This window comes from Phascolarctos cinereus, unplaced genomic scaffold, assembly GCF_003287225.1.
Source record: "Phascolarctos cinereus isolate Bilbo 61053 unplaced genomic scaffold, phaCin_HiC Scaffold_5;HRSCAF=322, whole genome shotgun sequence".
NCBI lineage: Eukaryota > Metazoa > Chordata > Mammalia > Diprotodontia > Phascolarctidae > Phascolarctos > Phascolarctos cinereus.
The window spans coordinates 359,186,986-359,209,470 of record NW_027555958.1 but is presented as its reverse complement, the minus strand read 5'-3'; the positions used below and the strand labels follow the sequence as shown (position 1 = coordinate 359,209,470).

The 22,485-nt window shown below is 38.8% G+C and overlaps 1 protein-coding gene across 6 annotated transcripts in view; it reads left to right on the top strand.

Moving 5' to 3' along the window:
• The first annotated feature begins 581 nt into the window (after positions 1–581).
• Positions 582–22,485, top strand: part of MARK1 (microtubule affinity regulating kinase 1) — a 151,201-nt gene continuing 129,297 nt past the window's right edge. For 5 of the 6 annotated variants that reach the window (XM_078156305.1, XM_078156303.1, XM_078156304.1 and 2 more), the window contains exon 1: positions 587–735. In XM_078156305.1, coding sequence (XP_078012431.1) covers positions 685–735 — 51 coding nt within the window. In that variant the 5' untranslated portion in view covers positions 587–684. Of the gene's footprint in view, positions 736–22,485 lie in introns of all 6 variants that reach the window. The other variant, XR_013487301.1, reaches the window with a different exon arrangement.

The window sequence follows — 22,485 nt, the reverse complement described above, 5'->3', positions numbered from 1 at the left end:
GGGCTGAGCGGAACCGGGGCAGGGGAGCCGAGGTGGGCAGGTGCGGCCGGGCCGCTTGAATGCCGGGCGCGGCTCTGCACCGCGCACCTGAGGAGACCCGAGGAGAGCGAGCAGGGGGCGGGGACGGCGGCGACAGAAGGAGGAAGGAGCACAAGAAGGAGCAGAAGACGCGGCGGCGGCGGGACGTGCTGACCGCCGGGTCCGCGGGGCTGCCCCCTCCCCCGGGGCTCGAGGCCCGCCCCGCCTGCCGGGATCTGAGGCTCCGACTTTACCCTCCGCCATGACCCGGAGAGCCTAGCGGGCCCGGGTATCCCCACCCCCCCCCAGCCCGACCATCCCTTCTCCATCCTCTCCTCCAGGCCTCCTCCCTCCCCGCTCCCGACACCCGCCCTTCTCCCTTCGTCTTCCTCCCCGCCCATCGCCGTCGCTCTCCTTTCCCGGCGCCGCGGGAAGCGGCTTCTCTCCCCCATTACTCTCTCATTCTCGTCCTCGTCCTCCCTCTCCCCCGCCCGCCCGCCCGAGGCCGCGTACTGCGGGCCGGCCCGCTCCCCGCCTGCCTCCTACCGGGGCCTTCCCGCCCCCCTCCAGTCCGTCCCGCCCCCCGCGCTCCCTGCCCCTTTCCCTCTCCGGCTGGGCTGCCGAGACCCCGCAGCGACCCCGCGGTGGCCGCCGCGCCCGCACAAAATGTCTGCCCGGACGCCATTGCCGACCGTGAACGAGCGGGACACGGAGAATGTGAGTGAAGCGGTGCGTCCCCACGCCCCCCAGGGCCGCGCCCGCCGCGCCTCCCCCCGCCGGGCCCGGCCTGCTGGAGCCCGGAGCCTGGGCCCGCGGTCCTCATCCTCCTCTCCGCCCCCCTTCCAGCGCGGGGCCGGGGGGAGGGAGGTGGGGTGGGTGGCTGCGGGTCCCCTCCCCCATTTGGGCCGGGAGCAGAACCCGCACTGCTAATGGGGTGGCGGAGGGGGCGATGGCAGGCTTGGCTCCCCAGGAGAGTCACCGAGGCCGGCTTTATGCCTCTGCATCTGCCCGCACACCCCACTGCCGCTCTCATCTCTGGCGCGCCCCCATCCTTCCCTCTCGGACCCTCTCCTCGTCCTCCCCGCCCCCCACCTTCCATCGCTCCATGACTCTGCTTTTTGTAACATTGCATCTTTACTTTTTTATTTGGGGAGGGGGAGACCAAGAGTGGAGCGGAGAGGAGAGAGGTGGACAAGGGAAGTGTGTGTATCCGTGCGTTTGTGTTTACCTTGGTATGAGGCTGTTGGGCTGAAATGAGCAGAATTTCAAAAACCCCAGCTTTTCTGGCCTTGGGATTAAGGCAGAATGTTTTAAAGCCTTATAAAGCCAACAGCGCTTTCTTTTCATCAAGTTGGTAGTGATGATTCTGGGCAGGTTTTATTTTAAATATCTCTCCTGCCTTGGTATGTCACAAGGGTGCGGGTCAGTGAGGGGAAGGGTTTTCGGTTGTCACTGCTGTGCCTTTGAACAAATAGCCCTCAGGAATATTTATGAAGATGCAGCCTTTTCTAAGCATTTACATTCTTAACCCAGAGAATCTTGTTAAATAGTAGTGTCTCTTAAAAAAAATTGATGTTCCTTCTTAAGATTTTGATCGAAACGAGAAAAAGCCAAAAACTGATCATGGCATTTAAAATAGGGCTTTTTCCTTGATTCTTTGCCTCTTTCTGGGGAATATAAAGTCTTATGTGCTTTCTAGAGGCTTGGATAGTCTAGTTAACTAGTTGGTTCTTCACGGCTCTTAAATTACGAACAACTTAATAGATTCTTAGACAAAAGATGTGAGATTAGGGACTTCAGTGAATTCTTGAAGCACTTGGGTAGGGTTATAGATTTTAGAGCCTGAGCGTTTGGGGTACATAAATATATTGAGATGCAGAAATTTCAGCAAAATAACATTGTAAGAAGTCACAGTAGTGACTGTAGTCTCAGGAGTTTTTGTTCTTACCTCAAAATCCGGTATGACAAAAGATTTTATGGAACCTCTGATATTTTAAAGTTATTATTTTTAAAATTACATCATTAGTGGCTTTGTTTTTATGTAATGGATAGTCGGTTTTGAATGAAAGTAAGCCATAAATCTAGAAGGAAAAAGGTAGAAAATGTATGATATGCTTTTAGTAGCCTCAGTTGTTAGTAGAGATTAGTTGTAAAGCATAGTGGCATCAAATACTTCTGCATTTCCCCTTTATTGATGTTTGCTAATGAAAGGTGAGATAGATTGAATAGTGCGTTTTGATGTCTGCTAATTTTCTGTTGAAGATAATGATTTTCTCTTGATATGTGAGCACATATTTTTACTATGTCTTTCTTGAAAGAATCAACATTGTGTGCCCGTACTTGTTGGGAAGCATGCTAGTACAGAGTCATCCACCAAAGAATCAGTACAGAAGGTAGTATGTATAAAGGCAAGGAAAAATATTTTTAAATTAAGCAAGGATTATTTTAATTGTATGAATGAGTTTCTAGTCGAGGATAATGGCATACTAGGAACTAAGCACTTTGGTACTTGGTAGGGACACAAAGACAAAAGTGAAACATTTTCTTAACTCGAGGAGCTTACGTTCTAAGGGGACCACATACATTGCATGTATAGATGTATGCAAAGCAGCTAACCTTGGAGGAGTCGGTAGTAGCAGCTAGGGGACCAGAAGAAGCCTCCTGTTAAAAGGTGAATCTTGACCTAAATTGTGAAGAAAACCAGGGATTCCAAGTGGCAGTGGTGAAAGGTGAGGAGAGGGAATATTCCAGCCATGGAGAGCCACTGCAAAGTCAAGGACACAGGAGATGAAAATTGTATTCATATGTGATATGTGAGGAATCATACATAGAGTTTGTAAAGTTCCTGGAGTGGGGAATAAATCATAAGAAATCTAGAAGTAGCTGCTGAAAAAAAATACTCATTTGAAATTAATATAGTTGAAAACCGTTTATGAATATTTTTTTCCCTTTTGAGTAGTTCTCTTTACCCGAGTCTTGAAGTCATCATTTTAGATATAATTGATTTTCCTTAAATCTCTGATTTTTCTCCTATCTCTAAAGAAAGTATTAAATATTAAATCACAGTACTCATTCCCTCACAATTATTGAGTGCCTGTTAATATGCGCTACACCTAGTAAAGTGCTTTCAGCTAAGCCTCTCTTCTCCTATTAACATGTATTTACCAAGAGGCAGCTAAGGTGGCATAATGGGTGGAGCCCTGGATTTGAAGTGAAGATCATGTGAGTTCAAATTCTTTCTTTGACACTTTATAGCTGTGTGACCCTGGGCAAATCACTCAACCTCTCTCTGGCTTTCCTTATCTGTAAAATGGGGCTTATAATAGCATCTACTTTCCGGGTTTGTTGTGAGGATAACTCAAGTTACACATGTATGTAAAACTAAGATTAAGCAGTATCATGATATGCTTTCTTCAGTGGTCTCAGTTAATAATAGAGGTTACTTGTAAATTAGAGTGGCATGCAAACCAGAAAGCAGTTACTGATTTATAATAGTGTGAAGCATGATTATTATTTACATTTGTATATATTTTTAATTCACTTGTGTGTACCGACTTGTTTCCTCACAGAATGTAAGGTACTTGAGGGTAGGTCTATTTCTTTTTTATCTTCGTATCCCCAGGACCTCGAAGATTCTAAGTTTAATAAATGCTTGTCGGTTTATTATTTTTTTTTTTGAGGGAGTAGGGGTTAAGTGACTTGCCCAGAGTCACACAGCTAGTAAGTGTCTGAGGCTGAATTTGAACTCAGGTCCTCCTGACTCCAGGGTGGATGCTCTATCCAGGGCTCCACCAGTGGATTACTTCTTCTCCTTAAGGAAATTAAAATTTAGTTAGAAGATAAGGTCAGTGTAACAAAACAATTAATGTACAATGCCAGAATATATAATTAAGTACTTAAACTATTTTAAGATAGAATGTGAGAAGCGTTAATGAGAATTGTTAAATGAACTTGTCTTATTTTTTTTCCATCTCCCCTAGTAAACTTGTTCCATTCTTAACCTATCTCATCATTGAACTAGAACAGCAAGCTAATTTGGCAGTTAACATATTAATATTGGCATAATTAGTGAAACTTGCTTTTCAGTAACAGTTTTTATTTGAAACTGAGTATTTTTCAAAGTAGTTGGGATAAATCTTCCCAGAGTCTTTGAAGATGAAATGAAAATAATAAAGATACTGGGACATTTTGCCATCATTCTCAATGTAAAAAATTACTTTTTTAGATATGTGTATGAGGGTGAAATTTTTACAGTATGCATCCCTGTGTATTTAAGAAGATTGAGAGAATTTTTTGTCTTAGGAAATAGTGTGTGTATATTTTTCAAAGAATATTTATTTTAAGGACCTATGTGCATATTTGTTCTAATATTCTGTCAATGATTAAGTACAATTATGCCATGACTGATTTCTCATTTGGTGAAACACCTAACATTGAGTAGTTTTTAAAACAAATTGCATGTAATAAAAACTCAGCTATGCAAAATATTTTTCTAAAATTTTTTACAATGAACATTTGCAAGATTTGTTTTTTACTGTTTGTCAATTAAGAGTTGAGCAATTGTAATCCCAATTCCTATAGTTTTAGTAAAATTATTTGTTGATAGTTTAAGATAAAAAAACTCAAGTCATTTAAAAAACCCCAAATTTTATTGATATCACATACTTGGGTGTGTGTGTGTGTGTGTGTGTGTGTGTGTGTGTGTGTGTGTGTGTGTGTGTGTGTGTCTCCAAGACAACGAAAACTATGACTGGGTTACTTCTGAAGCAGCTTTAAAACTTATATTTGAGTTGGGTTCCTAAAGAATGTTTGTAGTGTATAGCCATTGATAATTGCTATATGGAAGTTGCTACTGAGGGATCAAAGAAATGAGGAAGCTCTTTAGCACATGCATGATATTGTAGAAAATTATACAGTAGCAATACTGCCTGTGTCGTCATGGACTCCCAATCATTTACCTCGATTTTCACTATTATATTGCCTCTTTTCTATGTTTTTCCCCTAAATGATTTTAAAGAATCTTCTAGTATGATTACCTTGTTGTGAAAAGGGGAAAAGGGTATTTTCTTTTATCTCCCAGGTTACTAATTTTTCTCTTTGTTTAGTTAAAACATTTCTGGTTTGGAATTTTGGCAGATAATTTGCTGGTTTGTTAAGTTATAGTGTATGTGTGTGTATGTGTTTGTGTGTGTAATTTGTAGGAGAGGGTGATGCTTTGATTTTGTTATACTTTTCAGTATAGTCAAATTTTATTTGACAAATTGGGAGAATGTTGTGGGAGGTGCTAGTTAATAAAAAAAATTCAATTTAATTAAATTCTGCTTTACAGTGGAGTACAGTACCACACATGAATCACCATGGTAATTGGTAATCAGGCTTAAAGAAGCTAGTAATAAACAGGGAAATCTGAAGTTGCCTAAGTTACCCACTGAATCACTTTTGGGAGCATAGAGTCCAGCTTGGGGACACCAAGAGATAGGATAATGAAGCCAAGAATGTTTGGATTGGGCAGAAGACCTAAGAAAGAGTTGTCAAATTTTAGGACTTCTAAACTATTTACCTCTTCTGTCCCAATATCTTCGGAAGCATTTTCAAATCTCATTATATTTTCAGTATAATTTTATATGCTGTGTGTGATATAGTGGCAACTCTAGATTTAGATTTCTATCACTACCATCACTCAACTTGATTATTCCTACCAAGTACTTTCTGTTTTATTGCTTCCTCTTCTCTAGAATGGTGAATGTAGGAAAGAGCCCTGGGCTGATAATATGGTTGTATCACTGTGTCCAGCTGTGTCGCTACTAAATTGGGAGAACCTTAGGAAAGTCATGATGTTTTTCTTCCCTGAAAACATAGATTTGTTCAATCATTGCTCTTCCCACTTCTTTAGCATTTTATTATCTGTATTTCTCATTTTGTCACTAACATTTACTTCTTTTGTCACTTCAGTGACAAACACTCTATAAAGGAAGTGTTCAAATTACAGTGTTTTTGGTTAGAAACGTTGTTACCAGGAGTTTAAAAAAAAAGCAAATTGGAATAGCAAGCATTTTACATACATTATCTTAATTGAGCCTGAAAACCCTGTGAGGTAGGGTTTTTATTTAATTTAACAATTATTTTTATTGATCTAATAATATGGATACTTGGGATTAGCTAGTTAAGGGACTTGTTCCTGGTCAGTCAGCTAGCATTAATTCCTCCTGTTTGCCAGGTACTGGAAGGAAGGCAGAAACAAACATACGCTCACAAACCAGTCCCTGCTTTCAGGGAGCTCATGGTCTAATGGAGGAGACAGTATGGAAATAACTATTTATAAACAAGATGTAGACAAGATAAATTCAGGGTAATTTCAGAGGAAAGGCTCTGAGATTAAGTTGCACTGGAAAAGGCCTCTTGCAGAAGCTGGGAGTTAGAACTAAGACTAGAAAGAAGTCAGGGAAGCCAAGTGGTAAAGATAAAGGAAAGAGTTTCTAGATATGGAGACTATCAGTGGAAACACTGGTGGAAAGATGGAGGGATGTGTGTGACAGACAGCAAAGGAAGTCATTGATGCTAAATCCCACAATACATAAAGGGGAATAAAGTATAAGAAAACTGAAGAATTGGAAGGGGCCATGTAATGAAGGGTTTTGAATGCCGAACAGAACTTTCTGTTTGATTGTAGAGGCAAGAAGGAGCCAATGGAGTTGATTGAATTTGGCGGGAGTGGGGGTGGGGTCCATATGGTTATGTCTGTGTTTTAGGAAGCTGAATCTGACAGCTTGAGGGGAGGATAGATTGGTGATGAAGCTCAGAGGCAGGATTTAAATAAATACGGTGTTCCTGACTCTATAAGTCCAACAGGATGAATTTTTTTTTTACCTCTAGGAAGCTCCAAAAGGGGAAAATGGTGTGAAAGTATTAAATTATAACTATAATAAATGCTAAAATAAAGCCTTTTATGCTGAGACTGAGAGATAGTGAACTAGTGCATGAAGGGTGGGCCAGCCTTAGAGTTTGGATACCCCAGGCAAGTTTCTTCTTTAGGACAAAACACAAAAAGACACTGAGTCTCTCATAGATTGTTCAAATGGGAAGGAATCTTAGACACAGCATACTCTTCCTCATTTGATAGATAAGTAAACAGAAAACCAGAGAGATGGTAATTTAGCCAGCAGAACCTAATAAGTTAATGGCAAAAGCAGGACTAGAACCCAAGTTTTCTAACACCTTATCTTGCTGGTTTATCTTCCTTCCTTTTCTTCAGTAACAATTTGTAGACTAAGCAGCATTGTTGGATCAATATCATTGCTCCTTCAGCTTAAGTGCATGTTTTTCTTTTCTTGTTTTAATGATTCATAACTGGGTAAAATTCCCCATAATGCACTACTTGACAGTTGTTAAGAACTCGTGTGTGTGTGTGTGTGTGTGTGTGTGTGTGTGTGTGTGTGTGTGTGTGTGTATGTTCATATACTATAATGTACCTGGCAGGTAGCACTTGAAACATGTTATCTGTATATGTATATAAAGTGTGTGTATACTGGTATGTGTGTACATATGTATTTGTATATATTTTCCTAATCATTCATTTGGCAAAGACATTATCCTCCCTTTTCCAGGTTAAGGTTCCTTAGCTTTCCCAGGAGGGAGAAGGAGAGAGGAAAATGACAGAACACCTCTGTGCCTTACCCTCAGGCGATGCAAGCTACAGGTCCCAGCAGAGGCTTGTAACCTCAGCCCTTCCTTGGAAAAGTCCCTCAAGTCTGTTAGTATGGATGCTCAAGTGGATGGCACTATATAGACAATACTAACAAATTCCCCTATCCTAACCAACTTTGTTATGAAGAAGCCAAGTTTTCAGAAAATCCCTTAATCAAAACCTTAATTCACGAAAAGTTTATTGAACCTCTCTTGTGTCTTGTGCATACCTTAAACAAATAGATTATACGTTCTTTAAGGATAGGGACCATGCTGGTATTTTTCACCCCTTCCACAGCGCAGTATGGTAGGGGATGATGGATGTTGAATAAATGCTTAATGTCTCTTTCTATAGATTTGTCTGTATATATGTATTGAGAGAGAAAAAAATAATAACTGCTTTACTAAGCCAAACTTCAAGGATAGTTGTGATAACTGCATTAAAATATGAGAAAAGAGCCTTCAAAAAGTCTTATATTTGAAATGAAACATTAAAAAATAACTAATTTCTTATTACCTTCTGAAGTGTTCTATTTCCTGTATGAAATTTTGGGGAAAGATTTTAATTTTTTTTTAGGTTTATTTACATTTTTATCACACTTTTTCATGGTGTTGACATCAAGATTAATGGTCTGGTTATCACAATAAAGAGTTGTCTTTTGGAACACCAGGTAACAAATTAAAGTAAGAGTTTATTTTGATTTTTCAACTACAGCTTTATATAGAAATCAAGAAACAAACAAACATACATTTTAATTGAATCTAGTAGTTTAAAGATCAGATTCCCATTTCGCTTTGTGTATTGAGACTGATATGAGATTTTATGTGTGGAGATGGAGGAGCCAGAGGCTTTTGAGGAGAATTAAAAACATAACTTGTACGTAATTAAGACGTGCATCTTATTAAAATTACATTGAAGTTTGCATAGTTTATTTTTTTTAATAGGGACTTAATCTTTATTAAAGTTATGTCCTCAGTTAAACTTTTAAAATGTAACATTCAATAATTTGATCTCCAGAAGTATTATTAAATGCTGTACTTTATAAAGCACCAAATGTGGTCTTGAGTAAATGTTTACATAATCTTTATCCATAATAATTGGCCTGTTGGTTTAGGATAATAGATTTAGAGCTAGAAATGACCTTAGAGGTCTTTTAGTGTCCAACCTTTTTCATTTTAAAGGGAGATGAGGAACTGATACTGCAAGGGTAAATGACTTGTCTGTGTTTACACAAGTAATTGGCAGAGCCAGGGTTTGAACTGATGATTTTATATGGAGTTCTGCTTCGTATTTCCTGGTCTTTTCACTGCACCATGCTGCTTTTCTTTGACATTTTGGTTTTCATGTAAGTTAGTCTGAGAATCTTAAAGTATAAAAAGGTCTTTTTGTAGTGCCAGCTGAGATTTATAAAACCATGTATGTTTTTCAAAAGGATAAAAAGTTTTTAAAAGTTTACAGACATTAACCGCTTTTATTCACACTATAACCTTGAGAATTAAGTGCTAGAGCTCATTTTACAAATAAGGAAATTAAGGCCCAGAGGCTTCCTCTATCTCCCCTTTCAAGTCAAACAGTGAGGAAAAGCTATCTGTGATACTCATTGACTCAACTTTCTTTCCTCTTACTTCTTAGCCCCTTGAATGATTTCTGATGGTTATTATTCTAATGGAACTGGTCTCTCTAAAGTGACTATTGTCCTCTTTTTTTAACAGAAATAATTTTTTCAATTAACAAACATTTTTTTTTTGTTTTTTTCATACTCCTCCCTTCTCCCCCCAGGAAGAAAGAAAAACAAAATTAATGTAACAAATATGCACAGTCAAGCAAAACACATTTCTGTATTCATCATTTCAGAATATAGGTCTCATTCTGCATCCTGAATACAACAGGATAGGTAACATGTTTTATCATTGGTCATCATTGTTCTCCTGGTTCTGCTCATTTCCCTCTGTATCAGTTCATATAAGCCTTCCCAGGTTTCTCTGATAAAAGGTTTGTCCTTTTTATCGTTTTTTTAACAACATAGTGATAGTATGCTGTTGCACTGAGGTATCGTAATTTCTTTGGCCGTTCTTTAATTGATAGATACCCCCTTAATTTCTAGAGCTATTGAAGCATGGCAAAAGCTGTTAAGAGTGTTTTTTTTTTGTTTGTTTGTTTATGTGAATCCTTTTCCTTCTTTTTGATCTCTTTAGGGTATAGGCCTAGTAGTGGTATTGCCGGGTCAGTATGCCAGTGATTTCTTAGTAGCTAAACCCAGTGGCCTTTTTTTCACTTGTTCGTTGATGTTGTCCACTATCCTCCTCTTTTGATTTTCATTCTTGCCCTTTCTTGATTCTCTTCCTACCTTTCTGGCTACTCCTGTCAGTATCTTTTGCTAGGTTATAATCCATCTGCTTATCCCCTGACTATGGGTATATCCCAAAGCTCTTTTTCCTCTCTCTGTCTCTGTCTCTCCTTTCTCTTACCTCTTTCCCTTCTCCCCCTTCCCCGCTTTCTCTCTTCACCTCACTCTCTTCTCTCCTCTTCCTTCCTTCTTTCCTTTCCCTCGCTGTCCTTCTCTCCCTCATCTTTTACAGCTGTGGCGTGGCATTCCATAAAACATCCATCAAGGATCGTGTAATCCTAGGCAGGTCATTTCACCACATTGTGCCTTAGTTTCCTTGTCTATGAAATGAAAGTGTTGGAGTCCATGCTTTCTAAGGTTCTTTCTACTTTAAATCTGTGACCCTGTGATCCTAGCTCATCCCCCTTCTCTGGGCCTTGGTTTCCGTCTCTATTAACTGAGGGGTTTGGATGTGCTGATCTCTAAGCCTTTTCCAGCTATAAATCTCTGCTGCTGTGATTCAGTGACTATCCGTCCAAACTGGCCCATATTTGACATTTTGTCTCCCTTCTCCATGCCTTTGCGCTAGGTGTTTTGTGAGCCTGGAATATACTTTTCTCCCAAGAGACAGGAGGCCTATTAGAATTCCTAGCTTTTTGCGTAGTTCATTTTGGGTGCTACTTCCTATGGGAATTACTTCACTCCCCCCCCTCCCCACCAACATGCTTCTCTGTCTCTGTCTGATGCCACCATTCACCCAATCTCATTTCTTCCATTTCTGCAACCTCTTATCTCAGAATAGTAATAAGAAACTTTTGGGTTCATACACTATCTTTTTCATATATCTACTCTGTGTTCCAGTTGTTTCCATTTTTTTTCCTTTTTCTTTTTCTTTTTGGTCAGGCCATCGGAGTTAAGTGACTTGTCCAGTCACACAGCTAGTAAGTGTCAAGTGTCTGAGGCTGGATTTGAACTCAGGTCCTCCTGACTCCAAGGCCAGAGCTCTATCCGCTGTGCCATCTAGCTGCCCCTTTTTCCATTATTCTAATACGTGCTCTCATTTCTAGCAACTTGGACTAATGGTTTCTTTAAAAGATATGCTGCCTCTATTTCCCTCCTTCCCTTTCTAGTCTGTCCTTTGTGTTGGTGTAGAAATAATCTTTCTTATGCATAAATCTTAGTATATTACTTCCTTGTCCAAAATATTCATTGGCTTCCAGTTCCTTATAGAATCAAGTATCTTCATACCCTGACCTCATGTAGCACTTTGCTTTGTAGTTCCCTAATGCATTTATCATGTATTATAGTTATTATGTAGTTATGTTAGCCATCCAACGGATTGTAATCTCAATGAGGATAGGTGTGGAAAACTATAAAAAGAGCTGGGTTCAGAGTCAGAGGACTGAGTTTGAATTCTGCCTCCCAGTTACTACCTGTATGAATTTACAGTGGAGGTCTATAGTGACCTTCTGTGATAACCTTGATCAGAAGGTCTATGTTAAACTTATGTCTCTGACACTGTCCTACCTGTGTGACCTTGGGCAGTCATATTTAACCTCCTTGGACCTGAGTTTCCTCCTCTACTGAATAAGGTAGTTGGATTCAGTGACCTCCAAGGTTCCTTCCCCCTCTAAATCTCTGACTTACCAAAGCAGTGTATCTTGTTTAAACTTTGTACCCCACTGCCTAGTTCTGTACCATCACACTACAAGTACTTGGGGAGAAACGTGTTGAATAAATGAACCTACCTTTTAAAAAAAACTTAGAACCTCTAAATAATTTTTTGATAAGCAAGATACCCAATTTTTTGTTAGGAATTATGAGTTCATTCTCTTCTAGTTGTGACCTCATAAGAAAGATATTTTTATTTATCTGTTTCCAAAAGTGATACTTGCACTTCCTAGCTGTGACCCCGGACAAGTCACTTAACCTCAATTGCCTCACCAAAACAAAAAACCAAAAATTCCCTAAAGACAGGAAGAGAGAGGTCTATAGGGTGGAGACAATCAACTGCAAGTCTACTGAGCAAAAGTGATACTTGATGGTCACATATATCATCTTTCTTCTTTTTCTCAGTGTAGTTATTTGGTTATTTCTTTTAGGGGAGTTTCATCTTGTCCAATATTAGAGCAATTTGATTTTGAAACATTCAGATATTCCACTACCATTTCAAAGTAAGAACAGAATAATTATAGTTGTGCTTCAATACACCAACAGGTAATTGGAGGTAATCTGGTTCAACCAGTACTTAGCAGTAGTGATCAAAGTGGAAGGAAGAGAATAATAAGACGTAATTTTTTTAACATATAGCTTTTCACTTTAGTGAAGATGGGTCATATGCAAAGAACAGAGCTGTTTATTGAGGCTTTTTTTTTTTTTGCTTCTGTTAAAAACATTTTAACTCCGGTAGAGGAGGGGAAAGATTTGTTCTATAATTTTTTAGGTAGAGATCAGGAGCTGGAATTATAATTGATCCTAATGGAGATCTTCACAATGGAGTAGATACTATTTCTTATGTAGTATTCACTTTAAAATGGGGTAACATAGTAGATAGAGTACTGGACTGCAGCTCAGAGTCCCAAGTTCAGTTCCATCACTGACACATACTAGGTTTATGACCTTGCAAATTATTTACCCTGAGTCCGTATCCTCTTCTACAAAATGGGAATAATAATATTTAACAGTGTTACTATTGGGCCTCAGTAAAATAGCACAGCAGTTTACAAATGCTAGCTTTAATGTGCTATGTAAATTTCAGTGCTTATTATATTGATAGATAAGCTTTATATATAGCCCCATCTACTGTATGCCATAGTCTGGACAGTGATCATTCCTTTTCTAGTTGTCCCCCCTTCCTGGTATATAGTTAAGCCAGAATCTTTTGAATGGTTATGAATCTCATCTGGGGTATTCTGCAGTATGTTAAAGTTTGACACAATTAGTATAATGTCATCTTCAAACAGGAGCATCTGGAGTACCTTGCCAGAGGGAATCCCTCCTTGATTTGGGTTCTGAACTATATCTCTTCTATGATGGTAGTGTCTCTGTTTTATTTTGTTTCTCCATTTTTGTCTTGTTTAAAATTAATGATCAGAGGGTTGTTGAACAAGCTGTCTACCCAATACTTCTTTCTCCCTCTTCCAAGCCTTTTCATGGTTCAAGGAATCTTGTGTAATTTTGAAGTATATATGGCTGATACTTTTTTTGGAGCAGAGCCCTTGAGGTGGCATTTTTTAAAAATTAATTTATATTTAGTTTTCAGCATTCACTTCCATAAGCTTTTGAGTTTTAAATTTTCTCCCCCTCCCTCTGCAATCTGATATAGGCTCTATGTATACATTCCTATTAAACATATTTTCACATTAGTCATGTTGTAAAGAAGAATTAGAACCAATAGGCAGAACCACAAGAAAGAAGAAACAGAACAAAGCAGAAGAAAAAAAAGAACAAGTAGTATGCTTTGATCTGCATTCAAACTCCATAGTTCTTTCTTTGGATGTGGATAGCATTTTCCGTCATGAGACTTTTGGAGATGTCTTAGATGCTTATATTGCTGAGAAGAGCTAAGTCTATCAAAGTTAGTCATCATACAACATGGCTGTTACTGTGTACAATGTTCTCCTGGTTCTGCTTATTTCACTCAGCATCAGTCTATACAAGTCTTTCCAGGTTTTTTTGAAGTCCACTTACAGCATGATTAGTATTCCATTATATTCATATACCACAACTTGTTCAGCCATTCTGCAGTTGATGGGCATCTCCTCAATTTCCAGTTCTTTGCCACCACAGAAAGAGCTGCTATAAATATTTTTGTACATGGGGGTGCTTTTCCTGTTTTTATGATCTCTTTGGGATACAGCCCTAGAAGTGCTATTGCTGGGCCAAAGGATATGCACATTTTTATAGCTCTTTGGGCATGGTTCCAAATTACTCTCCAAAATGGTTGGATCAGTTTACAACTCCACCAACAATGTATTAATGTTCCAGTTTTCTCACATCTTCTTCAACATTTATCATTTTCCTGTTTTGTCATTTTGGCCAACCTGATAGGTATGATGTGGCATTTTGCTAGAATTGGAAACAGAGTAGATGCCCATTGTTTAGGGAATAGCTAGTCATGGAATATTACTGTGCCGTAAGAAATGATGAATGTGATGAATACAAAGAAGCATGGAAAGATTTATGGGATCTGATGCAGAGTAAAGTAAGCAGAGCCAAGAAAACAATATAAACAATAGTGTTGTAAAATGAAAGAGCAACTACAAAACCTTCGAAAGTAAAGGTTGCAATATTACAAAGAACAGGCATGGCTACAAAGAAAAGAGATGAGAATACACCACCACCTCATTCTTTTGTAGATGTGAGATGTCTGTAGGTATGGTACATTGCATATTATTTCAGACATTTTGATGTATAATGTTTTGCTGATATTTTTGTCTTTTCCTCTCATTTCCTTCTTCAGAAATTATTAATTTTTACATGAGATGGCTGTCTGGCAGGGAGGAGGAAGAGGGATACTAGGGGAAATTCTGGAGATGTTAAAACCAAGAGATATTAGTAGAGTATCAAAAAAGGTGGCATTTTGCTCTGCCAAATCAAATGGTTTTTTATGTGGTTAAACAGTGAGCACAGTGGGATCTTGTTTCCTCTATATCTTTGTTGTGTAAAGATGTAATCTATTACTGTTGTATTCCTTTAAAAAGCCTTTCAGTTCCCTTTTAATACCTTCATCAAGGATAGCCTTGATAAATCTATATCTATTATACTAAAGTAGGTAAATGATCTCTTCAGATGTTCTTTCCAGTGATGGACATCACAGCCTATCCATACTTGTCCATCATATGGAGCTCTTCTCTTGAGTCTTCCTGTAAGTTTGCTATGAGGGAGCCCCCAGTGTGCTAGAGGCCTTCCTTGATACTAAGAAAATACAGTGGAGTATTTGTAATATTTCCCTGATATGTCACCTTCAGCATGTAAGCAGCCCATCTGCTTTGAGCCTCAGACATGGCCTGATGACCTTTTTTGCTTCTATTCTTCGAAATTCTTCATTGGTTATAAGATGCAACCTGCCTATTCTCACCATGTTGCCATTGCCTTGTGTGTGGTAATCATTTCAGTCCTTTGATGATTGTTGTGTTGCATATTCAGCAGCCATATAACACTGGTAAAGCATTAGTGCCAAAATGATGGGCCATTGTTTCAGAGAGAATTTTGGGACCGTTGAAGGAGTTTTGAAATCTCCTCATAGCAATCCAAACCTGTTCTCTTCCTCCTGTTTAATTTGGAATTGATATTTCTTAGTATATATCATCTTTATCATCACAGATGATTGAAAGATGTAGAGAATACATCATCTCTATTGTTTTTTTAATATTTTATTCAGTAGAATTCATTGCAAAATGGTGTCTTCTATACCATATGTGAAAATCATTCAAGATTTCTCAAAAGAAAAATGAATGACTTTCTAATTACTAATATTAGGTAAGGCATAAAAATGAAGACAAGTATGTTGAGCATGTTCACCATTATAGTGGAGGATATACAATGCACAGTCCACATGGATTGTTTAAGAGGGATTCCCAATATACGATGAGATCCTCTAGATGCTTCTTTTTGCAGATGACAATGTGCTGACTGAGGCAAGCCCTGGAATGTTGTAGAGCTTTCTGAGAGAGATCCTTATCCATCCAAAAGTGTTTGATCTAATTATCCACATAGGAAAAACCAGAGGGATAAAAATGTCTGTTGCCCAGATTATTACATGCATATATATGGAAAGAAACATCTTATGATTAGCTGAAATTCATTCATATCCCTTAGACCTAGTATAAAAATAACAAGTGATTCAGTAGTTGGAGAATACTGACTTGGAGCCATTTGTTGGAGACTTTTCAGAGGGGACACCACAATGGAATCAGAGTCTTAGTGTTGGCAGAGACTTTCAAAGTCATCTATCTAGTTCACCCTTTAAGTAGGAATTCCTTTTAAGGCACTCCTTTCAGATAATCATGCTGCTTCTCTTTGAAGACCTCCAGTGATAGAGATTCTCATTCCCACACTCAGCAACTCATTCCACTTGTGACATCTTTTAATTGTTGGGAAATTTACCTTATGTCAGGTTGATTTCTGTCTTTCTGCCACTTCTACCCTCTGCTACTAATTCTGCCTTCTAGGGCCAAGCAAAGCAAGCCTAATCTCTGTTTCCCATGAGTATTTGATGTCTGCCTCTGGTCTTCTCTACAGACCAAAGTTTATTTGGTTGTTTGTTTCTTTTCTTTTTTGGTCTTGTGGACCCCTTTGACCAACTCGTGAAGCCTGTGAACCCCTTCTCAGAATAATCTTTTTAAATGCTTAAGATAAAATAAAATAGATAGGATTGCAAAGGAAACTGTATTGAAATACAGTTGTCAAAATATAAGTTTAAAAAACCCCACAAATTCATTCACCACCACCCTCCACCCCAAAATCTATCCATAGATCATTTTCCCTTTGGGAGGGAGTTACAGAGTATAAAATATTTGTTGACTGATTGAATTGGTCCTTCAGCTAATTTTCAAAGGATGTGATTTCAAGTAGAGTAAAATTGCCAAAGTAGGGGAGTTAGCATATGGGAATTAGAGATAGTAAGGGGGAATGAATGAACAAACAAATTTGGGTCAGTTGAATTGCCCACAGTTCTCGGCTTGATTTCTAAGGCTCTGAGTTCCTTCCTACTTTATATCCTATTACCTGTTTTTTGGACATCAATAAAAATGTGTAAAAATGAAAACTCTAGAAGATAGCTCCTAGATCTTCCCCACGCTTTCTTTTAAGGTTTATTTTTTCAATTTACAAAAATCTACCTTCTCTTCTTTTTACCTTCTCCCCTAATTCCCCCTTCCCAATTGAGAAAGCAAACAAACAAAAAAAAGGCAAAAAATGTGTATGATCACACAAAACAAATTCCTGTGTAGGTCCTATCCAAAAGTGTCCCAGTTTGTACTCTTGAGTCCATCACCTACCTCACAGTCAGGAGGTGGGTAGCATGTTTCATCTTGAATCCTGTGGAATCATAGTTGATCATTGCGTTGATCAGAGTTTAACTTTTTCAGTGTTGTTTCCCTTTACAACATTGTTATTACATAAAATTTTTTCCTGGTTCTGCTCACTTTATCTTCATTAATTTATACAGGTCTTTCTGTGCTTCTCTGAAACCACCTCCTTCATTATTTCTTACAGCCCAATAGTACTGCATCACATTTATATAACATACCTTGTTCAGTTGATAAGTGCCTCTTCCGTTTTCAATTTTTTGCCCCCACAAAAAAGCTACTATAGATATTCTTTTATATCCTTAAAATTTGTTGCATTTAAGACTCCTTTAATCTACCTTTCCTCTCATTCTCTTTTGTCTCTTCTCTTTCCCTCCTGGTCCTCTGTTGAGTGAAATGTATTTCTATATCTGTGTTTATTTTCCCCTTTGACCATTTCAGAGGTTTAAGGATCACCTGTTCCCCCTACCTTTTTCTCCTTATTCATATAGACTTACGGTAAGATCATCAAAACATAACAGAACCACTTCTATGACTTCTGCTTAATTAGATTCCGTTTATGACCCCAAATGATTGTAGGGTTCAGAGGAGACACATGTATTATCTCTCCGGGTGAGAATGTAAAGAATTTATCCTTGTTTGTTCAGTGGTGTCTGACTCTTCATGACCCCATGGACCCTGCTGTCCACAGTATTTTCTTGGCAGGGATACTGCAGCAGTTTGCCATTTTCTTCTCTAGTAGATTAAGGCAAACAAAGGTTAAGTGACTTGCCTGGGGTCACACAGCTAGGAAGTGTCTTGGGGCTGGATTGTGAACTGGTGTCTTCATGACTCCAGGCCCAGTTCTCTATCCACTGAGTTACCCAACTGCATCCTTGTTTAGGTTCTGATAATTGTTTGATCATGTTTACCTATTTTATTTTCCTCTTGACTCCTGTGTTTGCATTCAGAGTTTCTGTGTACCTCTAGTTTTTTCATCAAGAATACTACTTTTTCATTAAAGGTAATTTTTTTTCCCTTGCAAGATTTATACTCAGTTGTGTTGTTTTTTTTTTTGTGGTGGTGGAGGTAAGTTATTTTTGATTGCAAGTTTATATATTTGCCTTTTGGAATATTGTATATCAAACTCTATGCCCCTTTTTAATAGCAGCTATTAAATCATATGTTATCCTGACTGGCTTCTGGGTATTTGAATTCTTTCTTTATACTTGCTTTCAATATTTTTTTTCTTTGAGCTGGAAGCTCAGAATTTTGGCTGTAATATTCTTGGGAGTTTTCATTTTGAAGTTTCTTTAAGGAGGTGACTGATAATTTCTTTTCTATTTCTAATTGTTATGTGGGTCCAAGAGATCTGGGCAGATTTTTTTGTCTATTTCTTGATATGTCTAGGCCTTTTTTTTTTTTAAATTGTGGCTCAAGTAGGCTGATGATTCTTAAATTATTCCTTCTTAATGTTTTCAAGATCAGTTGTTTTTGTTGTAAGATACTTCAGACTTCTTCTGTTTCTTTAGTTTTTTGACTTAAAAAAATTTCATGTTTCAAGGAGCCATTGGCTTCTATTTGGTCCATCCCCATTTTCAGGGAGTTTATTTAGTGGGCAAAATTTTGAACCTCTTGTGCCATGATGTTAATTCTCTCATTTTCATTTATACAATTTAAAAAAAAAATTTTTATTTTTTGCTTTTTGGTGATGCAGTCGAGGTTAGGCGACTTGCCCAGGATCTATACAAAATATTTTAAAAATCTTAAAAAAACCCCACAACACTTTTCTTTTTTTGGCTTGTTCTTCTAGCCTACTTCCTGACTTCCAGCTACATGTTAGGGCCCATCTCTGTACACTTCTAGAAGGTAAATTTGGGCTGACTTTGTGTTGTGCTGCTTCTTTCGTGGGGATATTGAATATTGTAGTATTAAAGAATCCCAAGGTCAGCTCAGGCTAGCAATCTGCAAGCTATCAGTACTCCCCAAATGATCTGATCCTGGGCAAAGTCTGATTGCTATCCTGTTGGTCTGAGCCAGGCCTGCACAATAATGTGGGCCATTTACTGCTCGTGCCCAGGTTGCAGCCTGCCAGAGGATTTTTGGTGCCTACGACAGTTCAGATCCCTCAGCAAAACTGACTATGTAAAGTTCGCTTAGGGCAGGGCCTGTGCAACATAGAACAGCTTGCACCCCTGCCAAAGCAATTCGAGCAGCTTGTGAAAACTGTAGAAAACGTGAAACAGGACTGCATAACATCTGGCCCACAGATTGCTTTGGAGGGCCAAAAGCTGTCCATAGGCCATATGTTGTGCAGGCCTAGTCTGAGCTCTGCAGTTTTCTGACCTGGGTTAGGTTGGAGCAACACACTTGTGGGCTTACTCTGTTGGACTTCCAGTAGACTCTTGTGTGACATAACCACTATTAGCCAGCTGGAAAGCTATGTTGGTTCAGTGTGTCATAACTGTAGGTCCTCATTTTTGTCTGGAATTCCTGCCTTTTTTATTCAGCTAATGGCTTCAGACTGGTCTGGAAGCTGGAACTGAGACCCTGTTCCACTCCCAAAGCTGAACCATGCGCTACTTGCTTCTGAACCTGATTCTTGTTCTACACAGCCTAGGACTTGTGACAACTTTTCACTCTGTAATGCCACTCCTTGGTGTAGGTCTTTTCCTCAGTCGTCCCTGTATCTGTGATCTGAAATTGCATAGTGAGCAATGAAGCTGCCATTTGGCACTTATTTCTATAGTACAAATTTAGGCCCCATTGTGCTGCTTTTGGCACCTCATCTTGCTTTAGTACATAGCTTCTCCCTGCCCAGGAATGCTCTGTGAGCTTGTTCCTGGCTAGACCCTATGCCCAGTGTACTCAGACATCTCTTGTTTTGTCTCCCTGTGCTGATCTGAGTTTTTTTTTTTCTGATCAGGATGTCATCTAGTGCATTTTCTAGATCTTATTGGAGGAGTTGTGGGGTAGAGTTCTGCTGTGCTTCTTGCCACTTTGCCATCTTGACTTTGTCCTCAACCACTTTTTTCGGTCAGTCAACAAGTATGTACAAAGCACTTGCTCTGTACCTGGCATTGTGCTAGGTCCTATAGATAATAGGATGTAAATGAGATGGTTCTTGCTTTCAAGAAGCTTGCATTCTGGGGAGAGTTCTTCAATCAGTTCTCTTAGACACCTCAAGATCATTCCTACCTCCTTATCAGAGTCAGCTAGGGGGTGCAGTAGTGGTTAGATGGCATAGTAGATAGAGTTCTGGACCTGGAATGAGGGATACCTCAGTTCAAATCCATCCTCAGATACTTAGTAGCTGTGTTACCTGGGACAAGTCATCTGTAAGATGGGGATAATAGCACCTACCTCACAGATCTGTTGTGAGGACCAAATAAGATAATATTTATGAAGTGCTTAGCACAGAGCCTGGCACATAGTATAGGTGCTTAATAAATGCTTGTTTCCTTTTCTTTCTCTTGTCTGCCCTCATGTTGTATATCTCTGCTCCCTCCAACCTTCTTGAAATCTACCTATGCAAATACTTACTATTGTTCAAGTTCTGCATTTCCCCTGTCATTCCAGCCTGTACTGATCAAGTCTTTTAGGTTTTTGCAAGGTGACTTGTCCAGACTATGCTGATACTTACTTTACTGGATACTATGTTAACACTGTTATTTATTTAGCTCAATGTTTCCAGCAGGTGATTTGTTCTCTTCCTTTGGATTCTCCAACTCAGTGTGATTCTGGTTCTTCTCTAATGTCTCCATATGTTCTTCCCACATCTTCTGCCTCTAGCCCCTGTTTTTTCTATTCCTTATTCTCTCTCCCATTTGAGTGGGTTTAGTAGGGATGGTAGCTGGGTGGGACATAACAGTATAAGACTTCAAAATGCAGTCTCTTGGGAAACGATCTGAAATGATGTAGTTTTTTATTTTTATTTTATTTTGAACGGAAGCAAAGGTTTAAAAATGGTAAATCTTAGGTACTCTAGCTATAGACCAAAGATTATCTGCCTTGGGTAGGTTTGTTGGTCACGTAACACAGTTTCAACAAACAAAGCCATCAGTAGTTTTTTAACAAGGAAGCCAGTAAAGTAAAAAGTAGACATAAAGGTGATTGTTTTCCAAACTTGATAAATTATCTTTTAATGGCTCAGTAGCTTCCCAATGAACCAACAGTTAACATGAAATTTAGGAAGAAGTTTCATTACAGATATAATACTTATTGATGACATCAAGTCTGTTGTTAAACTTTACCCAAAACAAAGATATATTTACATTTTGGAGAGTGTTGTGTCTGGGAGGAATAAAGGAATGATGTTTAGGTTAGATGTTAGTATGGTACAGTGCTTTTTCAGCTGGGAAAGCTTTCATGGAACAGATAGGACTTTGGTTAATGATCCGAAGACTGGAAGTGATAGAGCCTTTTCCTCTGTTTTAAAAGAAGAGTAGTATGTGTATATTCAAAGCAAGATAATTCATTTGGTGTAGTTGCTTAAATTTTGAGTAATTGCTCAAGCCACTTGATATTCACCAGAGTACAATACCATATTTATTTTAATAAGGATTCTAGGAAAGATTTGGATTTGAAATTGGAGTACCTGGGTTTAAGTCTCAGCGCTGCCATTTAAGTGCCTCCATGTCTAGCTGTAGCCAGCCTCTCAGAGCCGAAGTTCTTTTATTTGTAAAATGGGGCAGTTGGTCCAGATGACCTCAAAAATCTTTTCTGGTTTTAAATTTATGATCCTGTAATGTATTTGCACAGGGCACCTTATTGGAAGATAGCTTTAAGACAGGCTTTTGCTTCATAAAATAATCACAGAAAGATCTTGTATTGTCTATATTCTTAAGTCATTTGTGTGATTGTCAAAAAGTCCATTACAGAATATTACCTGGCTATTTGTTTCCCTGCTAATTCTTCACTGAGGATATTTGTGTGTGTGTGTGTGTGTGTGTGTGTGTGTGTGTGTGTATGTGTATGTGCGTGTGCGCGCGCACACCAGCTCGCCCATGTGTGTATGCCGCATGCAGATCAATCTCTTAAACATTTTGTATTGATGAAAAGTCGTCAAGGATCTGTTTTCTGTATACTTGGACCAGTCCAAGCTGCTTTTCCTGACCTTGTTCTCTTTAATGCCTCCTCTATAAATACATCTTAAATTATGAGTTTAGAGTTAAGAGTCCCAATGTGTTAACTTCCTATTCTTGATAATGAAAAGTTTGTCATAAAAATCTTGGCATTGCTTTTCCATTCTTCTTTTGTTGTACTCATATTTTTATCCCTTAAGTGCTCTTGGAATGACTTTGCTTAGTTGTGCCTCTTGCCAAGCTTTCTTGAAATTTATATCCTGTATCACTTCCTTTTGCTTTATGAGGAATAATATTAGTAATCCTCATCATTATACTTCATATAATTTTGCAGACAAGTTTATATTCTAAATTGGCGTTGTC